The sequence below is a fragment of the Plasmodium knowlesi genome (assembly GCF_000006355.2).
Source record: "Plasmodium knowlesi strain H genome assembly, chromosome: 14".
NCBI lineage: Eukaryota > Apicomplexa > Aconoidasida > Haemosporida > Plasmodiidae > Plasmodium > Plasmodium knowlesi.
Genome location: NC_011915.2, coordinates 1,353,614 through 1,371,214, shown reverse-complemented (window position 1 = coordinate 1,371,214; position 17,601 = coordinate 1,353,614). Strand labels below are relative to the sequence as shown.

Below are 17,601 nucleotides of genomic sequence, written 5' to 3'. Positions count from 1 at the left end.
TGAGCACTTCCTGCGCATTTGCACATGTACTTTTGTATGTTCACTCTTGGGAAGGCATTCCCCCACCATTTTTCTCATCCACACTTCCCTTACAAATTCCCACACAACAGCGGGTTTGGTTGTAAAACCTTCTGTAAATGATCCGCACAGAAATAATTGACCTACCTCTGCAGATACATATGTTCCCCTGGCTAAACATCGTTCTAGTTATCTCATTTTTCACCCTTAATTATGAACAGAATAAAAAAGAAATGGGGAGGCTAAGGGAACTGTATAAACTTGTTCCCTGCCACTCAGTTGCTAAGGAAGGGGGTAATTAGAGAAGAAGGTACTTTGTGGAAAGCACAAAAAGGGGGCACCTTCATCCTATCCACAGTGAGTACACATGTACCACATGTGTACCTGTATGGTTCGTACGTGAAGAGCTCCTCGCGTTAGCTAAGTACAGAAAACATAAAAAAAAAAAAAAAAAAGGAAATATAATTCTTTTACAAAATTTACAAAAACATTAAGCCAAACTGAAATATATGAAAATAAAAAAATTGCAATGGAATGGATCACAAAAAAAAAAGAAAAAAAAAATTCGAAAAACACAGGCACCGATTTTTTTCCCGTTATATTTTACAAGGGTAGACCATAAATAACAACGGCTGATCCGGTCGTGTTGGGCAAACGACAAAATTGCTTGGCCTCCGCTAAAGCCTCTGTCATACTAAGCCAGGAGTACTTCCGGTTCTGATTTATACTAAAAAGATTTTGGTTTAAAACGATGTTGCAATTGTAGCACTTTTGGAAATATTTATAAAAAAAATAATTTTTTTTCAAGTATGTGTAAGTGTGAAAATTGATGGTAACGAAATTATCCCCCACTTCAATTAGGAGATCGTCACTGCTGCCCTTATGGTCATTATCGTCATCCTTCCAGCAGTTTCTGTCCCATTCTGCGTCTTCTTCGCGCATATGAATTTCTGAGACCCCCCTTAAAATTTTTGCGAAAAAGCGAAAGCAAAATGTTGAAACTTTTTCCATCTGGACACTGTTATAATTATAGTTGGAGCAAAATAAAGATGAAGAATTTGGCTGTGTCCATTTCCAGAAAAAGTTTTGCGTAAATCCGTCAACTTCTCCATCTGTCACATTCCATAAATTGCCAAAAACGAAAACGCACCCACCTACTATGTAATCGTACGGGGTGCCCCATACGTCTAAGTCAAAACCATGTGAAGACAACAACCCTGAACTGCATCCAATTAAAAAAACACACGAGTTTATGCCATCATTGGGGTTTGTCGAAAAATATGGATCACCGACACGGTTACTTTCATTATCTTCCATCTCTGTCTGTGTGCATAAAGCATCGCTACTTTCACTGGTGCTGTGAATGTTGAAAATATCTCCAACAGATTTTCTCTTCATCCCCTTATCCAGAATGCGTTTTTCTGCCTTCCAATTGCATGAATTTCTTCTCTTTTTGTCCTTATTTTGAGTAAAAAGGGGATCTTTATTTTCCGTTTTCCTTGTATTACTTTTTGCGATTCGGCCATGTCGATTTTGCTCTTTCTTAGGGTTTCCCTCTTTAGCTTCCTCCACTTTTTCGCCTTCACCCAAGGGGTCTTCATAACGCAAAATGGCATTTTGAATTATGTCTTTTTTGATATACTGCTCACCACCCTGGTGACCGCAATATACATACAAGTCATCACAGCACAAATGTTTCAGCAAAGTTTTTTCGCATGGCACTTTGCCAAAGTAGCCATTCCAATTTTTATATTTGTACTTATCTTTATTTTTAAAATAAATGAAAGGGTATGTAGCATCTTCCGTTCTTTTTAAATCCCCATTAGGGTTAATAACAAAAAAAATGTTACTCCTTTTGGGATCCACTAATCTGGAACTCTTAATGTAGTAAGGAACGTACTTTACGTATTTCATTTTGGACGCCTTTGAATGATGATCCGGGTCTGCCGAATAGCTTCTCCTTTTATTATCCCTTTTAGCGTCATCTACGCACGAACTTGAAAATTTCTTTTCCTCATCAAAGTAGGCTTCTGATTCACTTACACTTTTTTTTCTTTTTTTTTTAAAACGGAAAAAACTGTATTCTTCATTTTTGTAAGAACCCATCATGTTGTGCATATTCATCGATTTTCTCGCACTCATGAATATTTTTCTCAGTTCTTCTTCATTTTGAATTAGTTCCACTGATGAAGCGGATTCAGATTCGGATTCAGACGACAGCGGATGAGACGACGCGCAAGATGAGCGAGAATGGTAAGACGGACATGACGAATTAGGGTTTATCCGTTTAATACTACCCCTCCTTTTAGCAGAATGTGATAATCTCAATTGATGTTTCTCCTCTGGTGATCTATTGGACAGTTTTTTTTCCCCCTTTTTTTTTCTGCAACTATCTTTACCATTAAAGTGGTCCCCGCTAAATGACATGCCAACTTGACCCTTTTTAGTATTATTATTATTGAAGGGGTTTAAGAAGGAGTGTTCAATGCAAATACTTTTTCGTGAGCTTTTTTTACCTTGTCTCTTCCCACGCACCTCCTTTGTGTCTGTATCCTGTGCGCCCTCACCTGGATTGTCTTTATCGTGAATGTGTTCCTTTTTCAGATGATCTTTCGCCTCTTCACTCGAAACGACCAAGCTGTATCTGCCTTTTCCCTTTGCCTGCACTATCCGTGTGTCATAATTATCGTCAAGGTGTCCTGTGATGTTGAGAGTTTCATGTCCATATGGAGTTAGCGTATTTCTCCGTTGTGATTTCAACGCGTTTTGGCGATTCTCTTGGGATGATACCTTGCCCTGGTCATCATGACGATTGGACGCTTTGACCTGATACGTGTTAAACTCATGCTGGTATTTATCGTTATTCTTTTCATAATTTTTGGAGACCTCGATGTGGTGCGTTAATATATACGAAAGGGAGTTTCTTCCTTTCTTTTTGGAAACGTTTTTATTTTCCTCGTTTTTATTATACAATTGGGTGGTGTTACAATGCTCTATGATGCTTTTGGGCATGTCAGAATTTTTTCTTTTCCATTCGGTGGGATGGGAACAACGTAAATCCACGCTGGTAAGATGGGTACTACTGTTCATTTGGTACACATTTTTAGCATTATCAATTTTCCACTTTTTTGAGTATTCCTGCTTTATGTACTCATCCATGTGAGAATCGTCACTTTGGTGGTCAGAATTGTTCGATTCGTCATCATTTTGGCGAGTTCCTTTGCCTACCTCCATTTCCCCTTCTTCTTCTTCCTCCGCTGCCGCTGCGTCCATCTCTGCTTGAGGTGTACTCGAAAGGGATAGCCTCTTCACCTTGGATTCCTCTACTTTAATCTTCGCCATCACCCTTCCGTACAAATATGCAGTGACCGCTTTGTGGACCCCCCGCACGATGTAGGAATCTTTTAAAGGTTCCAAATTTTCAAAGGGAAGTCTATTCAAATTGTTATGTATATACACAACGACGGGGGTTTTCCTGATTCTCCTATGTTCTACGTTTTTCACATATGTTAATCGTTCATGATCGAGTTCATCATCTACCATGGTGCATTTGATAACATCCATAATGAACGAATGAGTAATGATGTTAAAAAGGTTAAAAATATTTTTGGGATGTATATTATTATTTTCGAAAATATCTATAAGTATATTATACAAGTACATCCTTAATTTTAGGAAAGAGCATTTCAGTACTCCCCTGTCGCATTTTTTTTTTAAATCCAAATATTTTAAATAAATATTTTCTTTATTTTTTTCATCTTTATTCTCTTGTTTTTTCACATAATCCAAATTTAACGTTCCTGCCACGGTAGTTCTTTTTCTTTTCCCCTCCTTTGTCAGTATCTCACTTTGGTCTTCATTCTTTATGTGCTCAAAAATATTTGTTTTTAGGGGACTCACATATCCATATATTGTTGAATTTACCTTTTTTTCATCTCTGCTCTGTTTTTCGCTTTTATAAATCGAACATCTATCCACACAATAGCTGTCTACCCTATTGCTCGTTTGTTCACTGATTACATTGATAGTTCTTCTCCTGCCTTTTTTCTCATGGCTGTGGCTGTTGTGGTTGTTGTGGTGGTGGCTGTTATGCGGGTAGGCAGATTCACTCTCCCTTTTGGGTATAACAATTCTGTACTTGTTGTCCACAGTTGAGATGGACTCCACATGTTCGACTCCCTCCCTGTGCATACTTTTATATGTAGAATGGCAATCGTCATTTTGATTAATTCCTTCTTGAAGATTCACACTCCATCGATGGGTACTCGAAACAATTGTCCGTTTTTTTCCTTCATTTGGTGGGTTTATATCAAGTAAATATGGTTGACCTACTTCTGTACTTGTCCTTTTGTTTTTTTTTTTCCTTTCCTCCAAAAATAGAATCGTTTCGATGTCTTTATTAATGAAGGGCAAATAGGATGTTACGACGTTTTTATCAAAGGGGATCAAACTTTTCGAAGCTCTCCTATTATCATTCCTCCCCTTGGTTACACTACGAGATGAAAAGGAATCCACTCCATTCGCAGTGTCTCCAGGCATGTTGCTACCAATGAGGGTGCTTTCACCTTTGTCCATTCGGCTCGGGTGGCCATCCAAAATGCCTCCCCATCTTAAGTATTTCCTCTTCGCATGAGTAATTTGTACATTACAGTTCTTCAACACGATAGAAAAAACAGTTAAGTTTAGGAGGACATTGACAAAATGCACAGTATCCCAATATCGGGAAGGAACAAAGTACCTCCCCCACTTATTAATCCACGCTATGATGTTGAGCATGTGAGAATAGTAGTATAATACCAGGAACAAATCAAAATTGGTACTCAAATAATATTTCTGGTTATTAACAATTGACAGGGTATTATATGCACTGTTGACCTGTGTGCTATCTTTATCAGTGCGGGTGCATACCTCCTTCTGGTCATCATCTCTCCAGTTGGCACTGTTGTTTAGCACTATGTTGGTTCTTATATTTAAAGAGATCAACGGAATGGACATCAATTTATGGATGGAAAATCCAAGCGTATTGGAGATATCTAAATTCAGTATCTTTAAATGCTGCTCTAGAGTGTATCTGTTATTCCACCACAAATCTATGAACATTTTTAAATTACTTTTATTTCGATCCACGTTCTTGGATTCGTGTAAAATTTCGCACATTATTTTTATCATATGCTGATATTGCTTTAATATTTTTTCCAATTTCTTGATGTAATTCCATTTTTCCCTAATAGGGAACCTTTCGATATTTAGGTGTATTTTTTCTACGTGGAAATATTCACTGGTTTTGTTCTCAATGCATCTATCGGCATTTTTGTACAAACGCGAGAAGAACTTCACAAGTTGAATGTCCTTTGTTACCTGGTCCTTCTCATTCGACAAATACGGTGCAGAGGAATAGCTACTTTTATCTCTGGTTATTTTGTTTGATTCTCCAAGCTCGTTAGTTATTTCCATTCCTCCTTTTCCCATGGATGTGAAAAAAATATTTACTGTGGGGGGGTTGTGTAACTGCTCAAATCCCATTTTATCATTTTCAAAATGTTTCCCCGTGGGGTTTCTTACTTTGCTATGCTTACCCTTCCCATGTGTGGCATTTTCACGGATAATCGTCTCACCCCTGGAGTGTCCATTTTCTGACTTGATGATATTACTAGGAGGTGCTCCATTGTATCCATCCGAATGGTGGTTCAAATTGCCCTTCTTAACTGCATACACTTCGTGTGCATCATCTGTCGAAATGTTTGCATTTTTATTTAGGCATCCCATTATTGTGCTATCACTTAAGGAGACTTTCCCCCACTGAATGAATAACCGCTCGCATAAATCTTCATCATTCAAAATGGAAAAAAGGTTATTTATTTTACTGTAAAAATTGAAACATTCTTTATCCTCCTCAATATGGGAATCTCTCCTTTTGTCATTCTTGTCTCCATAATTTCTCCTCCCCTTAGTGGCAGCCTCATTTTCCCCACTGAATTGCCCCGCATTATGCGTCTCCTCTCTAATAATTCGAATTAGCACAAAGAGGAAGTTTTTAAAGCAACGAGAAATGTACAGATCACTCTTATCGTGGCTCATCGACACTATTGCGTAATCCCAATAGAAGCAAAGTTCGCTCAAATTCGATTGACATATGTATTCATAATTACATATCGTTTCTATATTTAAATTTTCGTGGGCATGCTTCCTGTAGTAATTTTTTTGGCTGATTTCCTGGTCTATATTATTTTTGATAGTGTACAATATTAGCTCGTCCGTGTAGAGGTATAGCAGGGACAGCAGTTTTCGGAAGTAGAATTTTAGGAGATTTACTTGGGTCCGCCTCGCGCATGGATATCCAAGTGTGTGACGATCTGTGTGACGATCTGTGTGTCCATCTACGGGACCATCTGTGTGATCATTTGTCTGATTATCTGCGCAACCATCTGTGTGTCCCTCTCCGTAGGCTTCAATTATCTGCAGAATGATCAAATTGTTCTTTATATTCTCTATAAAAAAAAACACAAAGTCTAGGAAAAACTGGGCCACCTTCCTCATTTCATGCACGAGCGCCCCTTTGCACGTGTAGTGGAGCAGCAAGGATAACAGCACCAAGATAATTTGGAAATAAAAAACAGATGGATTGTTTCGATCCTGCCATTCGGTAACCGCCGTTTTTAACAGTGCGTACATTTTATGTTTATTTCTTTTCCTTAGTTTTCTCCATTTATCGTCTTTCATGTTTATCAAGAATTCATAGCACACAGTTAGCACTTCCAAAAGGCTGCAATTTTTATGTGGGTATAAAAAAATTTCAAAAAAATTAATCATCAACATTTTGTCTAGTCCATTTGCTAGATTATAATCAGAGTTGTTTTCCTTGTCTTCCTCATTATGTGTTTTTGTGTCTTCGATGATGCGCTTTCCATCATTTGCATAAACCTCCATTAAGAGATCACCATATTTCTTACTCCGATATAGTTCGTCTAGACAAGAGGCATAATTTTTATTTCCGGGGAAATAGTTTGCGCACAACTCACTCAAAGTTCTATTGGAAAAATTGAAAAAGCGAAAAAGATTTATGAACAAGAAAAAAAAAATGTTCCTAGAGCAATCATTCGCTGAGGAGTTAAGGAACTGCTGTTTTTTAATGGTGTAAACGCAATCATCACAGAAAATATTTTTTATTTTTAAAAATATCAAGTTGATATAGTATAGCAATATTTTCACAAAATATATATTCATTTTTCTGCAGTTAAATATGAAAAATCTATTAGTAATGTAATTCTCTGTGTAAGTTAAGTTTTGTTCAAAGTTGTAATTTAAATATAGGTAATTCAAAACTGAAATGTCGTTAATTTTAAAAGAGTAGTAGGAATTAGCGCTTCGATGGCACTCAAGATGAATTTCTTCCTCTATGCAATTGGTCTGATTTGTCTTCCGTTCGATATTTTGGGCTGCATTTTCTTGTTCACTCGAAATTTCATTTCCCACGTTAAGGAAACTATCGTTCGAGTGGACAACTCCTGGGTGAACAAAATTAAGATTGCTTACATCACGTAACACTTGAGATTTTATGAGAGACTCAACTTGCTCTTCATCTTCTAGCTCGACATCGAATACATCTGTGTCGATGTTACTTATGATAAATAATTTTTCGAGGAAGAAATTAAAAAATGTTTCTTCTTTTTTTTCGTTACAGTTGTTGAAGCATATTAAAAAGTTTTTTTCAAAATGCTTTATTTTATGGTTGTCTGGATTTTCTTTCGTAACATTCTGGGACATCACCCTATCCTGATCGCTCCTATTTTCATTTTTCTCATTTGTGCATTTTTTCCCTGATAGTTTTGCATTGTCATGGTTACAGGAGGTGCCTTTGCCGTTAGTAGCCACATCCTTTGATTTTTTCGGACGGGCTTTGCTGCAGCAAAAGTAATTCATTCTCCTCTTCGTAAAAAGGATTAGACATAACATGTGGAGTATCTCCCTTCTACGCTTAGTCGACAATATAAGAGAATGGTCAGGATTTTTCATCAAAAACGTTAAGTAGGCCAAAAATTGATTCAACATATTTCTGTACTCATAAATATGCCTCTTCGTTAAGTAAGTATTAAGAGGTGTTTTCACATAATCAATATTGCAAAAATCACTGTCTTCATAAATTTTAAAATCGTTTACATCTTTGACTGTTTTATCCTTTGCATAATTCGCATCTGTCTCTGTGTCTGTGTCTTGGTCCAAATTTTTTTTATAATAAATACTCAATTGGTTGTTCAAGTTCTCGAAGAAAATCTCCTCCTGCGTTAGCAATTCGATTCTCTCTCTTCCACTCTTTAAAATGATATTCATGAGAAGCAAATAATTATGAACAACGTCTGGAAGGTAAATCAAATCGCATACGAACAGAATGTTTCTCTTTAAATAATAATAGCTCAGTACAAAATTATTCATTTTGTACATAATGCTCGAAATTTTTTTGTAATATGTATAAACGAATTTTATTTGGTAACACATATCCTTATTTAGGAACATATTACAGTAGAGATTTTCCAGATTCATCAATATAGCCTTGTTAGTTAACTTAATATTTTCCTTTTCGTCATCCGTTTTTTTTACTTTAGTGAGCATATCCATGTCGAACTGCTTTATTGGATATTCAAATTTTAGAGAAAAGAAATCGAAGGACACATTAAAACTCGAAAAATACTTACCAATGGTAAATTTCATCAGCGTTACTATCGAGATAATGTACGAATTGACAAATGGAAGCAAACCCGTGTACTTGCTTCTCTTCTTATACAAATATCTTACCATATTAAAATATAGGCAAATGTTATTTTTGAAAAAGTTTTTACCATCGTTTTGGTATTTCTTCTCCGTCCTCCTTAAGTCGGATATGCATTCCATGCTTGCATTTTCGTTGTAGTAGAGCAGATATGGAAAATTGGAGAATAAATCTACCTGCGCCTTATCCCAAGTGCTTCTGTTCCTTTCTCTGCTATGCTCGCTGCGTGGCATAGTAGTGACCCCACCCTCGGAATCTGCACTCACCCTCGAGGACGATTCGCATAATATTTTCTTCATTTTTCTCATTTCGGCCTTGTACCTTCCTGCTTTTACGTGAGCTTGAAGTTTCAAGTTTATCAGGTCTAAGTGGAAAGTGTCAAAGAAGAGGGAGGACGCGTACAGCTTATCTTCACAGTGCTCTTTGCAAAATTTCTCAATATATTCATAAAACTGTACGTAGCAATTATACAAACTATTAGCACAGTTAAGGAGATAAATATTTTGCAAATTTTTCTGTATCTTTTCTATACATAAAAATGAGAGATAAAATATGGAAGTACAAACGATTAGCATCTGCATATAGTTGTGCAAATCATTGTATATCTCTTTCGTGTTAACTTCATTCCTTTTAGACAAAATTTTGTCGTAAATTCCGGTTAGTATATATGCTCTCCTTCCTTTGGGGCTTCCTGTCATTTCTTCATTTGATTCATAAGAACCCTCTTTGGGTTTTCCTCTCCTGCTCGCACCACGTCCGAGGTTTGCACCATTTTGAAGCAGCGTTCCCTTATCTACGCTCTTCTCCTTTGGCTTACTCCCTACCTTTCGCTTCCCTCTAGTGGCAGGTTGATAATATTCGCTATGCCCCCCGACGGTATGACAACTACCAACCTGTTGCCCACATGGATGCTTCTCGTTAAATACATAAATTAGCCAAAATTTGGATGTAAACAAGAGGCAGAGTACCAAAATACACATGCAACAATGATACATTTTGTACAGATAGGCAATTTTGTATATTTCGCTGAGATAGCCGATAAGCTTTGTGTCAATTTGTGTTACAATGGAATCTGCCCACTTGGAATTTTCAAATATGTTACCATGGTATACATCATATATATTATTTAAAATGTCGAAAATCAGAAGTATGTTTTTTTTTAATTCACATTTTGAAATGATATTGAAAGGTGGGACGTAAGGAGGGGTACCCTTTTCATTGCCAACTCCCTGGACAGAGGAGGAGCACACCGTGTCATGACGACTGCACAATATATTACTGTTAAGCGTGTCAAACGCACTTTGAAATGAGTACACAATATAGTGAAAGGATAATTTCTCCCTATCTATGCCATATTCATTGTAATAAAAGTGAAGAATTATATGGTACAAGTACACCATGTAGTTATTTATGTACTTCTTAATTTTGCCATACTTATGCTTTAAGTCCAGTAAATAATTCTTGTTAACCATTAGAAAGTTATCGAATGTGTTTTTTTTCTTTCCTTTGGCTAAGTGTCTTTTTTCAAAATTTAGCGGGTGGAACAATTTCAATTTGAAGTTGTAAATGTCGCACAAAAAGTAGGGCGATTCTTCGACGCTTCTCCGTTCAGTTGCGCCATAATCATTTGCATAGCCGTGGGGGGGAGACATTTTGGCAATTTTGTCAGGTGTTCCTCCACTCGGAGTGAAATCGGAGACCCCGGCCTGATCAATCAGGTGTACATACTTGCTGCAGAAGGTTTCTCCCAAAATGCGGTTCACATCGAACAGGTAAAAGATGTCATTGTACAATTTCGATAATTTTTTTTCTCCGTTGATTCCCTCAGTAGCGACGTCTTTCTTATCCATGACATGACTTTTATTGGAAGACCAAACAAACATGTGGTAGTAGAGCTTATACAAATAATACACATTATTTAGGAAAGAAAATCTTCTCAACAGCTGCTCATTCTTGTATATGTAATTATAAAGTGTTTCTATTTTGATCACATAGTAACAATTGTTAAGTACATTGCTGTAGTAATAATCCACGTCCATTTCTTCTATTTTTTCTAAAATAAATTCTAGAAAAATATAATCTTCATTTTTGGAATAATCTGTATACTCTATGAGGGTGAAGCTCGATTGGGACAGACCTGAGCTGCTGGAGTCGCTTCTGCAATTGTCGTCCGATTCATCGTCAAAGGAGTCATTTACATTTGGTTCTTCATTAGGGGCAAACTCTTCTGCGGTGTGGCTTACCCCCCAGTTATTGTCATTTCTGCTGGTCTTTTCATCCTTTACAGCATCGATAGGGTCGAACAAATCCCTGTTATTCTTAAACCGCTCAAAATATGTACTAGTGAAGTTCTCCTTCAAAATGTTCTCATACTTTTGAGAGCAGACATTTTTGAAGAAAATGAAAAAGCAGCACGATCTGCAAAACGTAAAATTTAGCTGAATGTAGGTGACTAGGAGCTCATCAATGTCGACCATGACAATTGGGTTACTTCTCCCGTTAACATTAGTGTGTCTTCCCCTCTTGCTATAAATTTTCTGGGGAAATATTTCCTCATCCTGTGGGTATACGGAGCAATTTTGAACGAGACGAATGGCATTCCTAATCTTGTTAGCCAATTGTTCCTCATCCTGTGCGTAGTTTTCTCGGGCAATATTTTGCCAATCGAAAAGGTTAAAAATTTCGAGGTGATTTGACGAATTCACCAAACTTAAAATGGCAACACACAATTTGTTAAAAAAAAATAGGAAGAATCGGAAGAAAAATATGAACTTTTTAGTCACATACTTGGATAGGTATTCATAAAATATCAAGAAAAGCAAAGTGTTTATGTGTACAATCAGGAGATTGTTGATAATTTCCATTCTTTTATTCTGTCTTAGATTGTCGCTTTCGTAAAAAATGTAAAAAAAGTTCTTCCACTTTTCACTGCTAAAAAGGCTGTCATAAATTTTGTTATAACCCATTTTTAGTTCCCCATCGTTGCTGTAGCTACTCCTATAGTGTGCTAATTTTTTTTTTATTTTTTTGCTCAAATAGAACACCTTAGATTTGATGTAAAGGTTAAATATGTGCCTAATTACGGTGCAACTTTGGATGTTAATTTTGCTGTCACTAAGATGCACTTGTTGATAAAAGTTGTAAATGTACGAAATGGATGATCGTAAATACTCCTTAGTGTTATAGTCACATTTGCTGATAATGCTCTTGAAGGTGTTTTCCACGGAAAAAATTATTTTCTTATACTCCTTCTTTTCAAAGTAGTGAAAAACTTCCAAATCCACAATGATGAATAGCAGATCGATGTGCGGGATGTAGTAGTTGCTTAGGTAGGTGTTTCTAAAATTTTCGCTCTCTTTCCGTTCCTCTGGTTGTGCATAGTCATAATTACGTTTCGGTGTCACATTGATACTGTCATTGATATTACTGTCCTTGACGTGAATATTTTCACTTTCGTATTCTCCTCCGCCCAAATCATACTTTACCCTGGTGCTTGTTTGATCATCCATTCGTGCGTGCTCCGTAGAGACGCCATTCCTAACCGTGCAGTAGGAACCGTTATCGTTATTTTCAAGGCTGTCATATGAGGTGTAAGGGCCAACGCTCGTCCTTCTCCTCTTCCTACGATTGTTATTTAAAAACACGGGAACTAAACCGCCCATGCTTACCCTCTTCTTTTTATTTACACTAAATGTATTGTAATCATGCTCGTTTGATAGTACATGGTCATCAGGGTGTATGTTTAATTTTTGTACACTGTTAATAAGATTATTTCTCTGTGCCTCATTGTCTGGGTTAATCAAAAATTTCAGGGGGCTAATTGAATTCATGTACATATCCTCACTATTAAATTTCTGCTCCTCCTCTTTCTTCACATCTTCCTCACCATCATTAATGAGAAAGTCGTAAAAGTCGTGCAGTTTTATTGAGGTGTGTATGTTTATTGGATTAAAAGGAAGGCTTACAAATTTGAGATAAATAAATTTTAGAATGTTCAGTAGGAAGAAAAATCCCTTATCCTTTTTTATAAACTTTATGATTTTAATTGTCGTGTTGTAAAATAGCTCGAAAAAGGTGTACTTCATTTTGTTCAGAACCTCCACAGGAATTTCTAGGTATAGTTCCCAAACTGAAATGACATTTATCACAATCATGAAAGTGTTCAAGTAGATCGTCTCGATGAATTCGTCTTGATCCGACAGGAAGAAACCCCTTCCGCCTTGATTTCCTCGGGCACCTAACACGTCATAAATCTCATCTCGGTGCAGCTGCGTATAGGCTGTAACCGTGGAGAAGCTTTCCTTCTGTTCTTTCACCGCGGTCGACGCATTCACTGAAGAGGTAGCCTCAGAGGAGCGTCCAGCTCCTGTCTTCCCCCTATTCAATTGCCTGGTAGGCACCTGCAACACATTTTTATACTTGCGCAATCGCTTGACGTCTTGGTCCAACACGAAACTTATATATTTGTCAAAAATATTGTATGACATTATGATTAAATTTGAGTCGTACATTTGCTTCAAGATCTCGTCATAGTTAAGCTTCACGCAGAGGTACGAAAAGAGACTGGCGCATAGGAGGCAAACTCTTAAAAAATTAATATATATATTTTTGCAGATGTAAATGTTAAAGTTAGCTTCAAAACCATGGTAAGTTTTGAAGTAGGTAATCATACTGTCTGAGATTAGTATGCATCTTTTAATGGCCATAGTCATACTATGGCACACATTTTTAAAATCTATGTTGGTTTTGTCCAGTTGCTTCTTCCTTATTCGAAGGATCGAATTTTCAAATATTGGCATCTCTTTTTTTTTTACCTTTGCATGCGAGCTAGAAGCTCTCGCCCGCTTCAGTCCCTCGGAAAAGTAGTCCTTACAACCTCTATCTGGACAGTTTGCTGGGTTATTACTGGGTTTATCCTCTTCGCCATCGGTGGTATTCTCATCCGATAATGTCTCATGGGATGAGGTTTCATCCGTTGTGATGTCATCTACTGTGTCTCCATCTACAGTGTGGCCATTCATCACATGGTCACGTTGGAGAGAACTGGAAGGATTACCTCCCTTTTCGCCTCTCCCAAAATCATACATGCTCTTCCTTCTAACACGCAAATCAATAACCTTCCTCTTATCGCCCTCAAAAGTATGAATATCGTAATCCCTGTGAGGGAAATTGACTCCCAGGGTGCTTTTCCTTGCGGAACTCTTTTTTGCTCCATCTTGGTCTATTTCATTTTTCAAAATGATGTACTTGAGGGGGGAATGATAAGGCTTCATTAGCTTGATTAACTTTTTATTTTTATAATTTTTTTTTTCCTTCAAATTGGACATGTACTTTTTTAAAAGCAGCTCATGCTGATTTTCCTTATAGTCAATATTTAATAAACACGAAAAAAAAGAGCAAAAATTTTCATTGTTCTTGTTAATGGTGTATATATATTTTCTGAACACGTTTTTATCCTTCTGTGAGAGTATTTTGATAATTTCCAAGTTGGAATAAAACATGTTCATTTTATTGATCTTGATAATGATATAAAAGTACAGGTCGCAGTTATCTGCATTCTGTCTGGAGCCCTGGGGCCCATCAGAATAGGGCATCCCTCCATCACTACATTGCACTAACTTTTTTTTGATATTCGATTCAACAGATTCGTCAACAGTTAGGACGACATACAAACACTCTTGAATTTTCTGGTATACTTTTTCAAGTGTCACAAATGTGTATTTCAACTTATTCTGATCTTCAATACATCCAACTGCTCCAGCGTTCCCTTTGTGCACATCGCCCGCTGCGTTCTTCTCCAGGTAAACCCTTTTGAAGTATTTATAAATATACGTAATTAGCGCAACGAGGGCAAGGTTATTATCGTTATTAAGCAAAATATATTTCCTTAAGTTATTAATCGTGTTGCATATCAATTTCGAAAGCAAATAAAACACGTAAGAAATGGCCTTAAACACGACTTCCTCATTTAGCGTAATTGAGCTCATTAAATTATTCACAAAGGAGAGGCTAAATTTTAGTAATTCTTTTAAATATACTTGTGAAATTTGCGCGAAGGTGTGTTCCCCTTTTTTTATCACACGAATTCCCCATTCATTATTCTTTAGTACAATTTTTTCTTCAAACAGAAAAAAGCTGAAAGAGTATTTTAACATTTTTAATGTATAATTCACATTTTTCGTGTCTACAATGTATACCTTTTTTAGCTCTTCAAAAAGGATATTCCATAAAATTTTTTTGTTACTCTTATTATTATTTGAAAAAATCCCTTGGTTCTTTGAGAGCGTTTTTTCCTTCCCTTCAGTGGTGACTTGTTCATTCGATTTGTAAGGTGTAAATTGGCTCGAACTAATTGATACAATTTTTGTTTCCTTTTTGGAGTCACCTATGTCCGAGTTCATCTCCTCCATTTGGACATAGTGCAAAATTTCAAAAAGGTGAAAATGGGAAAGTAGAAATTCCACGTTAAGCATACTTAGGAGGGGAAAAAAGGTACTAAAATCGTATACACTAATTTTGAATAAATGCTTCGTAATGTTTAAAAAGAAATTATATGAGGAAGTAACTGAGAAAATGCTAAAAATTGGAAAGATAGGATTCTCATTATTCCAATTTTGACATTTTGTTATCAGAACAAATGACTTATCCTCCTCAGTACTATCTGATTCGATTTTTTCCGTATGTTTATTTTTATGCTTCGTCTCATGAGGATCATTTTCCCCTTGGTGATACCCAACCCATAGGTAATCATACACATTTTGTATACCCGCACATGTAAATGCATCTTCTTCCGTATTCGATGGGAACTCCTTCCTTTCTGCATTTCCACATGACAGGGAATGGCTATGGAGATTCACAAAATTGTTTCTCTTCCCAACAGTCTCCATAAAATGAGCATTTTCATTTGCAATTATTTTGTTCAATTCCGATATAACATTTTTTATGTGGAAGCCTGCTTCTTTTTCTCTTAATTTTTTCACTGGAAAGATAATTTTTTTTTTTTTCCTTTTATCTTTCATATAAAAATAAATCAGCAAATTGTAAATATTCACAAAAAAGGAACATCTCACAAATTTTAAATTAAACAACAAATCCACCAACTTGAAATAGTAGTAAAATATTAAAACCAATTTATCATCATTAGAGAGAAGAAACCACAGATACGTAATGTATCGAAGTATCAAAAATAAAAAATCTACGTGTCTTACATTCCTCGTTTGGGTGATTTTATTATGTAAATACTCGAACATGTAAAATAGATACTTGTGTGCATTTTTGTCTCTATATGTTGCTACTAATTCGTCATGTGTTAACTTTTCTATGTAACTCTCCCTGTTAAAAAGTTCAAAGAATTTTTTATACACCCGTTCGTTTGTACTTTTTTCATCCGCATAATTCGTACCCCCTTTATCATGTGCTTCTTCACCTACCCCTTTAGTTTCTTCATCTATGTTTCGCAACACATCGCACACTATCCGGTCCAGCTTCTCGTATATATTGGACTCTTTCCTTATCATTTTTATCCGTGCCTATGATATCTGCCTATTATGCGCACCTCAGTCGGTTGCTTGGCCGCTTGGTTCTCTCGTCCTCCGGTTCAACAGGCAAGCACCATTAACCGTACTAGAACTGCTAGCAGTTTTAGCAATTTTAACCGTATTAGCAGTGTTATCTGTTTTCGCAGTGTTAACCGCCTGACCGGCTTACTGGGCTTCGCCGCTTCGTGTCCCCTTTACATTTGTCTATTTCAAGTACTATTTTCCGGACGACCATTTTTTCCGCAGCGCATCCTTAAAAATTAAAAAAAAACTTCAAAAAAGTGCTCCACAAAATGGCTCCAAAAAAAAAAAAAAAAAAAAAAAAAAAAAGGGTCACATGGTCCTTGGATACTGCAGGAAATTATGGCTCGATAAAGATAATCAGCTATGGAGACCTCTTTCAATGTGTTCCACTGCTCTGCTCCAGTCACCCATTTATTAATTCGTCCATTACTCTCTCCTCTACCTTTTGCTTATTTTTTCCGAGTTCGTCCGCTTGTCTTATTTTGAACTTTAACGAAACATAAAGGACAAACGGATCAAAAAGTAACAAGAAGGAGAAACAGAATAAGTTTGAAATGAAATAAGCTAGTAATGCATCATACTTAAAAAAGCGCAAAGGGTACTACGCAGGAGAGGAATCTGCTCACATTGTAGCAGAAAAAATAAAATAAATAAATGGCTTTGCCTCTACATTGTCATAAATTAATTAGTAATCTTACTTTTCGCGATTTTCTCATAAAAACTATTTTCATCCTTTCGCACATTACATCTTGCAAAAAAGAAAAAAAAAAAAAAAAAAAAAAAAGGAATGAACTAACATGTGAAGTGCCGCATATGTGTGATGCCCTCAATTTTGTGCCTAACTACGTTCTCCGTACACATGTATGCATATGCAAATGCACATGTTTCTTCCGATTTATGCAAAGTATGAAAAACTTTAAAACTATTGCTATCTTCATGTTCCCATTTTTATTTCCCGCTGAACTTCCCGATATTTGCCTTTATATCATACAGTTCGAACCCTTCGGACTGTGCAAAGCAGAAACGCGAATTCAATTATTGCCTCCAGGATGACGCGTTATTTGAACTTGTGCGCAAAGCTATAAATAGATCCAAAAGGTATTCACCTTGGTGGAAAACATAACAAAGGAAAAGTAATATAAGGGCACATAAAAGGGAAGAAACACAAGAGAAAAGCGGACAAGAATAAAATTATTAATGTAAAAATACGCAGTCAAATCATGTCAATACAAATTAATTTTTTTTTTTTTTTAAAGA

General features: G+C 36.4%; 1 protein-coding gene across 1 annotated transcript; it reads right to left on the bottom strand.

Moving 5' to 3' along the window:
* Nucleotides 1-621: 621 nt before the first annotated feature.
* On the bottom strand, nucleotides 622-16,299 carry PKNH_1431100 (peptidase family C50, putative; the record flags this gene model as incomplete). The annotated part of the gene is made up of 1 exon (XM_002262158.1): nucleotides 622-16,299. One exon carries the CDS (start codon nucleotides 16,297-16,299, stop codon nucleotides 622-624), a length of 15,678 nt encoding a protein of 5,225 aa, XP_002262194.1.
* Nucleotides 16,300-17,601: the final 1,302 nt, after the last annotated feature.